Here is a 14,439-nt window from a genome sequence, read left to right as displayed (position 1 = left end):
TGGTTTAATCCTTTTTGACCCAAGAGCCATAATAGCAATTATTATTTTTATTTTGAGAGAGCCATGCCATATGTTTTAAGACAAAATTCAGCAAAACTGCCAAACCCACTTTCCAGACAAAATCAAAATTTTCAGCGCATTTTATTTTACTGTGTGACGTTACATGATTTATACGATTATAAACAATTATACCACTTTGAACTTCTTTCCCTCCTGCAATTACTTAAGATTGTTACGGCTCATTCTGACCTTGATTTTTTTTTCAGTAATAATGGTTTCCATACAAGGCGCAAGCAGAGTTCACAAAATACTGAAAACAAAGGTACTGGCATATCAATCCTTTAGTGAATACGGCATTGTGTGCACAGCTCCGCCCACCCCTATTGCTCCCCCAATCGAAATGCTTTGTGTGCCTGGCAGGGTTGGGTAGGGTTACTTTAACTTGATTACTTTCAAGTACTTTTGGATTACTCCAATACCAATAAAAGACAAAAGAAACTACATATGGATAAAGTTATGACTCACAACACGTGGTAAGCTTTCTCTCCTGGCTTTGATCTCTTTGATCTCCGGCAAAACTAACATAAAATGCGACAGAAACAAAATGAAAATAAATCCAAACAGCCAGCCAAAATCATTTTTGCCGTTCCATGTATTCCGTTACTCCCCAAGCCTGCACAAAATTTAGTAATTTTATTCCTATTTAGTTTCTTTGGTCTTTTATTGGCATATTTGTTATTGGAGTAATCCAAAAGTAATTGAAAGTAATCAAGTTAAAGTAACCCTACCCAACTATGGTGCTTGGCTGTCGTTTTATATATTTACAGCTTGTTCTGTGGGTTTTCATAATAATATGTCTCAACAGTGAACATTCATTGACTAATGAGTTTCTATTTAAAAGATTCCTTTGTGAAGTGTAGCCAAAACTGGGTCTGTTAGCGTGACACTTTGACTGTAAATTGCAGTTGGTGCTGTGCTCTCTATATACTGGACCGAACCATAATCGTTACGTCGGCAATACAGTATAAGCACTCATCTTGACTCTGCACGCGTTTGTGTCGGAACGCTGTGGAATAAATTTGTATATCCACAATTCTATTTCCGAGCCATATGTGTTCATGAAATGATCCATATACGACTCGCAAGCCCTGTTTTAATCAATAACAATAAAGCTAATACCACTGCATTCTTTTTAAAGGGAGTGCAAGATATTCCTACGCATGCGCACTCGCGTGTGATCTCATCGGTCGGGAGTAGAGCGGTGGAAATTGTTCACACACACGCGCGCTCACTCTCTCCCTCACGCAGGCTCTCGCGCGCACACATAAAGCCACACCTGCACGAAGCGCCTATCATTGCAACCCATATCAAGCACCGCTTCTTTTTAGGAAGCCCCATGCTTATTTTATTCCATTTTCTCGCCATCCAAAGGTCGCGTAGTGCCAAAGACGCACCTCCTCCTCGTCACGGCGTGCACGATTTAAACAGTGCGGTGTCAAAAGAGCGCGCAAGGCGAAGGACAGCAAGCCAAATGCTCCACATCGGGACTCAACGAGGACTCATTGACATAGGACATCTCTTCTCCTGTTTATTGACATAGCAAAAGAGATCTGCATGGTCGTGCAGCGGCGGCAGCAGCACGCAGCATGGTGCGGGAAACCAGGCATCTATGGGTGGGAAATTTACCCGAAAATGTTCGTGAGGAGAAAATCATCGAGCATTTTAAGCGGTGAGTAGAACCCCAAGGTTTTTTTTACCTTCTTGCTCCTCCACCATCCAACTGTCAGAAATGCCGTAAAAGCAACTTCATTGTGGTGCACTTGCTGCTGCAAAGACAACCTGGAAATAGTCATCCAGTGCAGTAATAATTAGCAGACATCGCGATGTTTTAATTTATTTATATGTTGTTGTTGTTGTTTTTTTTTTTTTTTTGCATGGTGGATGTGATTGCTTTGAACACTGAGAAAGAAAACGCTGCGAGTCTCAATCATGTTCTCTGTTATTGCATGTGGATTTTTTTTGTTTTAATTCAAATTGCATTTCGTTCTCCTACCTGTATTTTATACGTGTTCATATCAATGTGTATATTGTGTTTGTACGGTAAAATTCATTTTGTTTGACCGATCTCTTCTTGCCCGTTTTGGCTCCAATCTGCATCGTCTCGGTCACTGGTAGCAGACTACAACGTCATCGTAGATTGATAATATTGTCGCGGTACCTGAGCAAATGTTATGCTCAATCTTCACTTATTTGGTAAATAAATTTGATACACAAATAATCTTTGTTTTTATTCCACATAGTCTGTCTTGCTTTAAAAAATAAGTGCCCGCCTGTGTTTTTTCAAGATCAGGGGAGCAATAGGCTGTGGTTGACAGGTACAGGAATCCGATTGTTTCGTTTCCTTCCTTGCCTCCCATTATCACTTTCACCATTTTTTTCGTGTAGATCCAACTGTCAAACGCCGTAAAAACAACTTCCTTGTGGTGCACTTGCTGCTGCACAACCTGGAAATAGTTATTCAATGCAGTGACATACAACAGACGTCGCGCAGTTGCAATTTAATGTAATTGCTTTTGCATGCTGGATTTGATTGCACTGAGCAGTGAGAAACGCTGCACTTCACAATCACGTTCTGTGTTATTGCACTTGTCATTTTCGGTTTCTTTCTTCAAAATGCATGTATAAATACAGTATACATATCGTAGCGAGTTCGACCTCGAAGCTGTCAAGGAAATCGCAGCTGGTTCGGTAGCACCCCCGAGCCCCTGACACCTCCAGCACAACGCCAGACTGCGTCTGGCGTTTGTCATTGGTAGGCGTCGGCATCCATGCGAAAATTGTACAACGTTTGCTCCCAGCTGGTAATAAATATGCCATTTTCTTTTGATTTTTTTTTTTTGCGATCGTGCGTTTGCGAAATTGTCCTCAGTGGTGTGTGTCGTGCTGGTTGTTTCAATGGCGCAGGAGGAAGCTGCCTCCCGCTGCAGCTGCAGAGGTTCAAGTCTGAGTGATGCGTTCAGGTAAAGTGTGGTGGTGAGGGATATGATTGGATGAGGGAAAACGGGTATGAGAAATCTGTTGGAGAAAATGGCGTCGGAAGCTGAGCGTGGGGGGACTTGCATATCCACTAATGTGGTGTGAGCTTTGAAATCATGTAGACATGATCAAATAAGTATTTCCTCTTTCCGTTCACACAAGACTTGGCTCATATTCAATTTTAATAGTCTTGGTTTGATTGTGTCACAGCTCAATTTGGTGCCCCCGACATCACATTCTGCATTCATTACTGGAAACCACCATTGCAGATCCCCTGATACGACAATAATCTGTTCTGAGGTGGGATAGTAAAGTGAAATTCCTGTATGGCGAAAGATAGAATCCTATAGTAATTAGCTAATTTGTTACACCAGATAAAAACAATGAAATTAATATATACATACAAAGCCTTCTTGTTTTTTTTTTCCATACAAAATATTACTAACAATGTATTATATAGTAGGTACTATTCATATGTGTATGTAGAATAATTAACCTTATAAATAAATGTACATGTAAAGGAAAAATTATTTGAGCTGGTGGAGTGGAGTGAATGGGTGGATGCAGATGGGGAAGGAGATGGTGGATTCACAATAAAACTAATTTTAAAACGTCCATTTGCAAGGATTTTCATTGCCTCAGAAAATGTTGCGGTTTTAATCGCTTCCTTATTCATATTGATAGTCCAGATTGTCAATTGGTTACTGCCAAACTCCTTGCTTTTGGCAAATATATTTGTGCGTCCTTCCTTTATATTTATAATCTCAAGTTTTGATTCCGTTTTATTGTGTTCTTGCTTCTCCATTTACCATTACTGCAAGTCTTGATAAACACATTTGAGTATTTTACCCAAGAATTCTGTTTATACAAAGATAATGGAAATAAAGCATTGTGTGAGGGAGCTCAGCCAATTGCATATGAGCATTTTCATGATGCTGTGACACAAATCATTAGCAGACCAACATCTTATATGAGCTTGACCTAAAGCAGATGGGCAACTTGCACAATCATACTCTAATGTGTAAGTCAATCTTATCGCTTGGAAAAATACGGCCACAGGATGAAAACGTCCTTGACTGGGAACAAGGAATTTGTAGGGTAGGAACCTCTTAACCCCAGGAGTCTACTATACCTGTTATCTCTTTCAATGGTATCGAATATTCTACAATTTTGGGGGAAAAAAAATATTTTAATACACGGTATTTTCATTAAAGTATGGTTTTCATTTAGAAATTTAAAAAATTGCCAACCTAAAGTAAAAAATATTTAATCTACGTTGTTTCTTTGGGCCTTTTTAAAAAAAAATTTTTACAAAATATTGGAACTCAATCGATATTTTGCATGCGCTGAGATTCGACATTTTGGTACAACAAAATTACAAATGGTAATTTGTATTCTTTTTAGTTCACATTAGGGCTGCATGATTAACCGAAATCTAATAGATATCGCCATGTGATGTAGTGCAACTGTGTCATCACAAACCAATGCAGTTTGAGCCTTGTGTGAGCAGATGCCAACAATAACAATGCTCTCCAGAAGAGGGCGTTGTTTTTTTAACCTTGGTATTACCATGGTTTAAAAAGCCTTATCTAAATAACCGTAACCCCACGACAGTAGGGCTAAAAGAGAAAAATAAAATGTTTCTTAGAAAAGCAGAAGAGGGGCTTTAGATATAACCCTTGATTTCAATTAAATTCAATCAAAGCAGTTCTCCAAAATACCCACAAGGTGGCAGCAACTTCCCACAATGGATTCCATCTCATGCATTGGTATTACAGTCATTCATGTGTGGCAACCATCAAATCACAGGAAAGATCAAAGCAGATACGGAATGTTGACCATTAGTCGTTTTTTTCCCAGTCAAGGAAAAATAAATGAGAACGAACATGTCTAGAACATCTCTGGGAGTGACAGACAGCCCTGATTAAGGTAACCAATGATTTTCTACTGGCAATGGACGCTCTTCATCACTCTTGCTGCTGCTGGACCTTAGTGCTGCCTAAGCCTTTTAGTGTTACCTGTGGTGTTCCGCAGGGTTCAGTACTTTGCCCCCTTCTTTTCAGCATTTACATGCTCCCATTAGGTGATAATTATTCGCAAGTATAATATCAGTTTCCATTCCTACGCAAATGACACTCAACTATATCTTCCGATGGAGGAATCTGCCACGCTAAATTGTGGAAATTTGGAGGCCAGCCTCACTGAGATAAAAGAGTGGATCTCACTCAACTTCTTGGGTCTTACCTCTGAAAAGACCGAAATGTTAGTTATTGGTCCATCTAAATGCAGTGACTTGTTCTCAAAAACTGCTCTGAACATTGACAAATGTAATATCAACCAGAGTGACTCGGTCAAAAATTTAGGTGTCATATTTGAACCCGATCTGTCCTTTCAAACACACGTGAAGAATATTACTAGAACAGCTTTCTTCCATTTTCGCAACATTGCTAAAATTCGCCCTATGCTGTCTCAGTCGGATGCGGAGATTATAATTCACGCGTTTGTTACCTCCCGTCTCGATTATTGTTATGCACTACTCTCCGGTCTCCCGAAACCCAGAATCAAGAGTCTTCAGCTGGTAAAAAATGCTGCAGCGAGGCTTTTAACTAAGACAAGAAAGTTTGATCGCATTACCCCGATTTTAGCTTACCTGCACTGGCTCCCTGTTAGCTTAAGATGTGATTTTAAGGTTCTGTTGGTAGTATAGAAAATTATGCATGGACTTGCTCCCTCTTATCTTTCAGATTTAATTTCCCCCTATGTTCCGGAGCCTTCGCTCTGAAAATGCTGGTCTACTAGTTATCCCAAGAGCCAAGAAGAGATCCGCAGGTTCGAGAGCGTTTTCCATTTCCAAATTTTAAAGACCAATTTTGTACTTTTTTTATACAGCTTATATGGACATGTGAATTAAAAACAACATTTCAATTTTCTATTGTTGGGGCCAATCTAGGATTAGCCATAACATTTTAAGTTAAATAAAATATAATTCAAAATTTTCTGTTTTTAACAACACAGTGGTGCGTCGTTTTGACCAGAGGGCAACTGGAGCGTTAAGTAGCCACAAAAAACAAAACTAGCACAGAAAATACACTTTTCTTTCAAAATTCATATTGAATATTCAATACTGGCCTGAAAATTTGTACTTAGATTTTTTTTCCAAAATCGTAAAGCCATTCAGAAATGGTTATTTTCTAATTCGTGAAAACAAGTTGAGTTATTTGATCTTCTTTGCTCGTTTGCCATGAGTTTGCTTTGGCTGTTTTTTCTGCAGATATGGACGTGTGGAGAGTGTCAAAGTCCTGCCTAAACGGGGTTCAGAGGGCGGAGTGGCAGCATTTGTGGATTTTGTGGACATCAAAAGCGCTCAGAAGGCTCACAATGCCATCAACAAGATGGGGGACAGAGACCTGCGCACTGATTACAACGAACCGGGTACAATTCCTAGTGCCGCCAGGGGACTGGACGATAGTCTGTCTTTGGGCTCTCGAAGCCGGGATGTATCAGGGTTCACGCGGACAGCAGGGGGGGGCGTGTACGGCCCTCAAGCCTCGCTCCACAGCAGAGATGGACGCTATGAACGGAGACTAGACGGGTAAGTGGACACCGTTTCTATGACGGTAGAGGAAGGCGTGCTTTGTTAGTAAATACCCTATCATCAAGTGTCTTTTTAGTGCATTTATTGCTTCTTAAGAGGATATAATCCTGCAGGGATCCACACTAAAGTCAGTTCTCCTTTATGTGTTATTTTAAGATATACTTGTAACTCCTTGTGACTAAGGGCATACTCTTATGAGGCAATATGTGCTGTGTTGGAATCGTTTTCCCATTATGTAAACCCGCACAGAAATCAGATCAGGGTCTTCGTCCGACTTCAACTATTCTGATTGCAGTCCTTGCTTTTTCCCATTACCCTAACCCAAAAAATATATAATAAATAATCTAGTTGATTTCCCTCATCCGGGGTATTTTTATGACCCAAAGCACTGTAAGACTTGTAATCCAGAGACAAATGGAAGAAAGACTCATGTATTTTTTTTCCCTGGGAGATTCCAGTTTTAGTTCATGACCCTATGGCAAAAATGCTAGTCCATATATTGTGGATGCCAGTTGTATCCATCCATATACAGTGCAAGTATATGCTTCTGGCAAGCCACATACAAGCACAACTTGTAAACACAACAATGGAGCTTACTTTTGGAGGCCGGAAGAAACAAGCCCAGTATTTCCTTGGATTTGGTGACACAAATTAAATAATTCCTATATTTAATGTTAAAAGTCAAATGTAGAAAATACATCTATTTTCTAAATGACTTGTTCCCGGTTTGACTAGAAACACTCACTAACACCACATATATGAGGTTAATATGTTTGTCTCTTGGCATGTAAAAATTCTTTACCCTCATAATGTCTCAGAAAACATGCATTCATCAATATTTTCCATGTTTACAGCAAATCACTTTTTTTCAAAATGAACCTACTCCCAAAAAGGAAACTTCCCCTAATATTGCACATGATTTTGGGAAAAAAAACCTTAAAACAAAAAAAAAAACGCAGCCTCAGCAGGGAAGCCCAGGGCATTTCTACTGCAGCCACTTCATCCAGCTATCCGACAGGTTCTCGAGATGTTCCCAGGTGTCCCTCCAGTGTACCCTCCTGCCAGTGGGACATACCCGGAACACCTCCTTAGGGTGGCATACAGGAGGCATCCAATGATAAATAAATTAAAAGAAATATGACACCATATTGTGACCAATGACAGTTTGCTGTGATGTCAGATTTTATTTTATATTTTAAATTAACTCCAAAATAACCTCTATCCAAAGGACAGTTGACAATTTTAACCATCAACTATATTTTACGTATTATACGGAACATCTTCCCAAAATAGCCTTTTGGGATAACTTGCAAGGCACACCTGACAATGGTAAGGCACATGAAATGAAAACTACTGTAAGATTTAGGATTGCGTCAAAAGGTCCCTTGAGAACATTGAAAAAATAATAATAATTTCATAGAACATAAACTTACAGTTCAGGAATTCCTCAACCGCTGGGGTCATCGGGGTACCACTTCCTGTCTTGTTCCTGTCTTGTTCACATCAGCCAGGCGGCACTGATCCCTCCCTTGGATGTTTATTTGAATAGGCGTTTGCTTTCCCACATGAAACAGATTGTACTGTTTTTTACGGATACCAGTAGTAGGTGAAGCCTCCCTATATGACTCAAATACAGCACCTTCATCATCTGGCCGCTGTTATTTTTCTGTGTAAAGCGTCATACAGCTCTTCAGAGATGAGCCGGACCTCGGCGTTGATGGGCAGCGGTGTGTGACACGCTGGTTCTGGAAAAACACAATTCTGGAAAAATGAGTATCAAATGGTTATCCCGTTGTACATTACACATTGCATCCCTTTAAGATTTCATATTTTTGTTGAAAAACAAACTTTGTGGCCAAGATGTTCCATATTTTGCTTTTGTGGCACATTAAAGGCTCTTTGTCCCATAACGGACTTTGCGTCTTGTATATTTTTGCATCTGTATTCAAATTATTAATGTATTTAAAATAACAAACTCAAAGATCCCTTTACCAAACTCTCTATGATCAGTATGACTTTGATGTCTCATGCACATTAGAGCATAAACTACCATGACATTATCTATTTTCACTTTTAAAATATATTGGCTTATTCAAAAATGTTTACCCTATATTATAGAATGTTATTGTAATTATGCATTTCCAATTGTATCCACTGTATTTCCTAGTCTAAAAGGATAATTAAATGCACTTGCGAATTTCAGGAAAATTGGTGTCGTTTAGCTTTGCCTTGTAGTCTGGAAAATACGGTACAGGTTGATAATCTGAAAACTAATGAAATCTTTTACAAATTTTTAATAGATTTGGAAAAACGCCTTTTTGTTTACATGGCTTATTGATGAATAGCTTGGTTGTTGCAGCTCCAGTTAATATAATGCCATGCTAGGACAATCACGTTGTGTATTGCCTCATGTGAGTTTGCATGGTCTGGGAGCCAATTAAAAAAAATGGTCTCAATCTTTTCTAAATACAGAGTTTTTCTCAGGTACGTAATCTGTGGAGGTAAAGATTGAACGTGATACATTTTCTCAGGTGATGCCTAAAAGCAGAGTGCTAAAGAGAGAGTGGTCCAGCAACTGGGACTCCTCTCCTAATCTGGAGTTACATGGCTGGCCTGGTGGATTATATGACCGTTTGTCATCCCCATATAGTCAAAAAACCGAGCAAAGAGTGTATACTACAAAACAGGATTGTTTGGATGAGTCCCATCTTTCATTTATTCACAGTGGAGTCATATTTTGCTCAGGAAATATATCCCCCGCTGCTGGATTAACACCCAGAGGATATTCTATCCCGTCAAAGGTACAGGTTGCCACCTTTTCAGTTCATTTGTTTGGAATTATGCTCAGCATGCTGAAAGAACAAAAATGCAAGAGCCTCAGGTCTTCCTAACTAAGGGGGAGTTTTTTTTTTTAATCCATTTTTTTTTTAATTAAAATCTCAAGGATAAATATGGATGATTCTGGCCGGAAAGTCATGGCCTCCTCACTTTTGGAGAAGATATACTTGTGGAATACCTACGTTCTCTTGCGTGGGAAAATACCTGCTGGATGAAATTACAAACAGTCATTTTTTTGTGGACTGCATGCTGAATCAAGCAAGGACAGATAACTAGAATTTCACATTTTTTTCTCCAACTAAATGACTGCAAGAAAATGGATTACCCTTGATCAGCACCTTTCACGTAAAACTGGAATGGATTGAACTGGATGGTTCTGGCTCATTTTTGTGGAATTCCCAGCAGCTAACAAACCCGGTTATAGAATGGAAAATCAGTCAAGATATATAGTAAGTAAAGGATGGACTCTTGGAATTGCAGTATTAATGAAACACGTACGAGAATGGATATATGGACTCGAGTCGACTCATCGAAGCCTTTCCATTCCAGCTCCTCTCTCCAACCCTGAAGATGAGGATTACATTTTTTCATATTAACCGTTTTTTTCCCGCTCACCACCCTCCACTCATCATTTTTTTACAAAGTTTGGTTTTCCCTGTATTGTATTTGGAATCCTAGGTCCAGTGACCACTTTCCCAAAAGGTTGGTATGTCCTGCCCTGCCTGTGTATTTTAGCTATCCTCGCTAACCCCCAGTATGTAGTTTACACCGCTGACTCTGAGCTTTGCACTAACTTCACTTACCCTTGCACTTTTTACCTTCTATCTTTTCCTTTTCCCCTCAACTTTCCTTACCTGACAGTTATAATAATCTTATGAAAGTGTTTTCCTATAGAGATACGCTTCATGTTTTCTGCATTCAACTTTGTGATATACAAGACAATCTTCTTTGGCTCTGCAAGACATAAATATCAAATACACCAGTCCGAAAGAAGCAATTCAGAAACTACAAAATTGATTTGCTTAAACACTTAATAAAGTGTTAAAATATTTGTTTCCGGTATTTCTAATATGTTAAAATGGTAAAACTATAAAAGGAAACTGTCATTACAGCATTTCCCTCGATTTTCGCGGTTAATCCGTTCCAATACCACCTGTATTAAGTGAACTTATTAAATGGGAACCATGTAACAGAGGAGGACCGATTATCAGGCGGGCCGATTATCAGCACCGATATTTGGTAATTTGACAGATATCTGTATCGGCATTTTTAGGCTCAGATAAAGCCGAGCATTTCTCTCTCCTGCCTTATGTCTCATACGCTACCCACCCTGCGCCTTCTGATGAGACAGGCGCCCGGGGGCTAAACCATTGAGGCAGGAAAAATTACGTTAGAGCGGAGTAAACAGCGGCAGCTCTGCTAACTCCTGAGTCCCGACATACCTGTAAGTCGAGACGGTTGATAAAATTGAGATTTTAAAAAGTCTTTGTTTGAGAAGCATGTCTAGTGTGAATGGTATAGTTTCCTTGTTTCAGGGATGCACATTCAGGGGGAGACTGATATATTAGCTATTATGACAACAATCATTGGTCAATCACGTGTGCTTATTTGTGATTGAAAGAAAGCATAAAAAGCACGCTAAAGTGGAAGGTTGAGTTGAGCTGTTACAATACCATCAATTTGTCAATATTGCTCTAAAACAGGAATGCCCACATTTTTCAATTCGCCTGCACCTTTGAAATTTTGATTTACCTTTTGTTTTACGTTACTTTAGGTCATGTTTGTTGTATTGCCTTTTTTATTTATTCTAAATAAAAACAGGTCTCTATTTGAGATTTTATTTACATTTATACGAGATGCTGCTAAGCCTAAATTTATTTCCTGCACTGTCAGTTTTTGGTTTTTATTTGAAAGATTAGTCATGTAAGTGTGTTGAAATTCTAATTTATTTTACTGTAAAAGGTTTCAGAGAGCTGTTATAGTTGTCTTTGAATTCATAGCAAATGTTATTTGTCTCTTTTTGCATTATTAAAAATGTCTTACGCCAATGTTTAAGCTTTCAAAGGAAATTATTATTTGCTTCAAATGTTGGTTATTGGCCCCCTCTTAATACTACTAATTGATATCGGCCCTGAAAAACCCATATCGGTCGAGCTTTATCATGTAATATATCCACGTATATAATATAGCATTAAACAACCTTGCAATTTACTTCATCTAACATATTTTTATGCCACAAAGCCCTCTGGACTTGTAGTACAAAAAAAGAGTTAGGTGAAGAAATTGTGTTTATTTGTATAGTGACACTGCCCATGATTGACTTCCACTGATCTGATTGTTTGTAAACGCCATGTATATTGGGTTATTCGTTTGTCACTAGACATGTAAACAATTAATTCTAAGAAGGCAGTTTCCGTTTTTAGTGAAAAATCGCTTCAAAGTCAGGCTAAAATTTCACAAAGTATGAATTTATTCATGGGATGAAAAAAAAAATCCACAATACACTGAGGATGCAAAGGTCAAACTGTGAAATGGCCAGGGAATAGTGTATTTTATTTGTTGAGGTGCATTTAGTAGCTCTAGCACTCAAGAACAAAGTGAAGATTCTTTAAGAAACAGTCGAAGCGGACCACAGAAGGGGGATGTAGATTATCCGTCCAAGGATTAATTAATAAACAACTGATCGATTTATTTTCTGTCCTCCATGAAAGCAATGTTATGTCTGCTGGATGAAAAGAAACATTTGCAATTTCAGTATAGCACTTAATCATAATTCATTTTTAGTAATGTCCCATTTCCCAATGAATTGATATATTTTAACGAATTGTGATTCATGTACAGAAATCCCTCAGTTTCTGCTGTTAACTGGAACCAGAACCCTACGCAAAAAGTGAAAATCCGAGAAGAAGCGTCGCACCTTTATAAAAAAACTAAAACTACTACTGTAAGAAAGTAACAATTATAGATCTACAAATATTAACACACAACACATAATTGCATCCGTTTCATGGCAAATGGACATGGCTTTGGCAAGATACAGGGTCTGCAGTGGTGGCTTTGGAGAGTAGTTATCCTAGTCGTTAGCAGTAGGCTGGACCAGCAGAACCGCTCCTGACCTTTCCCAGAAGCCGCCCGAGTCGCTTTTAGAACCCAGTAATAATCCACACAGCACCCACTGATGATCACTATTTGTTTAGCCTCTTTCGACTTTCCTCCAATTTAATTGATAAATTTATTTTCAATGAAACGAGACGCTAAAAGCTAGCAGTCGTTACCCTTCCCAGATTGTTTATGAAAGCAGAATCCGCCCGCTGTTTGACTGACAGCATACACCAGCCCATACTGGACGCGCGTATAGACAGTCACACCCACCCAAAACAGAGCACCCTCCTTAATCTGTCCCCGCTGAACACAATGCACGATACAATGATATTAATGACAACAAAGACTGAGTCAATTAATTCAAAAATTGGCGGAGGAGTGAATCAACGACAAGTGAAGCGCGAAGTAGCGCGGGGTCTCTGTACATACTTTATAATTATTTTCGCCTTTCTTCTCTACTCCAATCGACTTTCATGACTGGCCTCTGATTCTGCAAACACACCAAGATTTCGGAAAGCCTACCCGTGTTCTTAAGAAAATAATTAGAAAATGATTGCTTTTATAAAAAAGACGATTTCTGTTTCACGTTTTTCTTACCTTGTTTTTTGTCTGCACTAGGACTGCTGAAAGTCGTGAGCGATCATACGACCACAGCGCTTATGGTCACCATGAGCGTCAAGGGACCAGCTTTGAACGTCAACGGCACTATGACACCGACTATTATTCAAGGGACAGAACTCTTAGCTCGTCTGGGAATGGATCTGGTATTTCCATCGGAAGCATTACAACTTTATCGTCCGGAGTCTGCGGTATGGTTAACTCTGTTGCTGGCAACACCGGAACGAGCGCCGCTTCGGGTGCTGCCGCAGGGGGAAGTGGAGGCTCTGCAGCTGGCGGGATTACCTTTTACCGCTCCCACAGCAGGAGCCCGTGTCGCTTTGAGACACCGGAGCCTCGTTACGAATCCCGGACCAGGGAGGCTTTTACCCTGGCCAGCGTGGTTCACAGGGACCTCTACCGAGAAGACAGGGCACGTCGCAGCGAGCGCTCTTTTCCAAACAGTCGCAGCCGTTCCCCGCACTCCACGCATTCCCGTAACCCTTCACCCCAGAAGCTAGCCAGCCAGGCCAGTCGGCCGCCACGTTCCCACAGCATCTCTGTATCTCACAGCCGCTCCTCCAGTTCTGACTCTATCAGCAGTACCAGCAGCAGCACAAGTGGCAGGTGAGAGAATTTTCCATTTTTTTCTCAGATATATACTTGTTGTTTAACTGCTGTAATGAAACTGCAAAATATAGTCTGATGCACCTTGGAGGAAAATCGGACACACTGACTGGAGATTAAAGAAGGCTTTATTGACTCAGCAAAGAAGGGGTGGAAGTAGGCCTGGGTGATATGACAAAAATTGTTATCGCGATAAAATATTTCTTATCAATTTATTATTGTGGTGATAATTATCATGTTTTTTTTCCTTTTACATTTTAAATGTATTTTTCCCCCTGAGTAAAAGTTGACAGTATCCAATGCTGCTTAACCAATTTTTAATGTCAGAACAAAGATGCACAGTGACAAACTATTACACAGCATTCCACAAATATTAAACAAGGTTGCAGTGTCTTGCTCACTGGCTTACTCATGGACAGTTTTTTTCCATGCAGCACCTATTTACTCACAGCAAGACAGAATATGTAGAATACTGTGACAATACTAGCAATCTACGATGACGTTCTTGCTGCTTCCAGTGACCAAGACAATTTGGATTAAAGCTGAAACGGTCAAGACGAGATTGGTCGAACAAATTATATATATATATATATATATATATATATATATATATATACACAGTATATCTACCTTGGTCATATCCC

The 14,439-nt window shown here is 39.5% G+C and overlaps 1 protein-coding gene and 1 long non-coding RNA gene across 2 annotated transcripts in view; one reads left to right on the top strand and one right to left on the bottom strand.

The window, feature by feature from the left end:
• Nucleotides 1-14,439, top strand: part of spen (spen family transcriptional repressor) — a 65,923-nt gene that overhangs the window by 9,313 nt on the left and 42,171 nt on the right. The window contains exons 3-5 of the mRNA XM_088333011.1: nt 1,432-1,729; nt 6,308-6,628; nt 13,190-13,795. Of these exons, the coding sequence (XP_088189137.1) occupies nt 1,647-1,729; nt 6,308-6,628; nt 13,190-13,795 (1,010 nt within the window). The 5' untranslated portion in view covers nt 1,432-1,646. The remainder of the gene's footprint in view (nt 1-1,431; nt 1,730-6,307; nt 6,629-13,189; nt 13,796-14,439) is intronic.
• Nucleotides 1-14,439, bottom strand: part of LOC148370487 (uncharacterized) — a 39,922-nt gene that overhangs the window by 17,771 nt on the left and 7,712 nt on the right. The window contains exon 2 of the long non-coding RNA XR_015850148.1: nt 8,065-8,376. This is a non-coding gene — a long non-coding RNA (uncharacterized LOC148370487). The remainder of the gene's footprint in view (nt 1-8,064; nt 8,377-14,439) is intronic.

Source organism: Urocampus carinirostris, chromosome 3 (assembly GCF_059441175.1).
Source record: "Urocampus carinirostris isolate Australia breed hairy pipefish chromosome 3, RoL_Ucar_1.0, whole genome shotgun sequence".
NCBI classification, from domain to species: domain Eukaryota; kingdom Metazoa; phylum Chordata; class Actinopteri; order Syngnathiformes; family Syngnathidae; genus Urocampus; species Urocampus carinirostris.
This window is presented reverse-complemented; position numbering and strand designations above follow the sequence as displayed.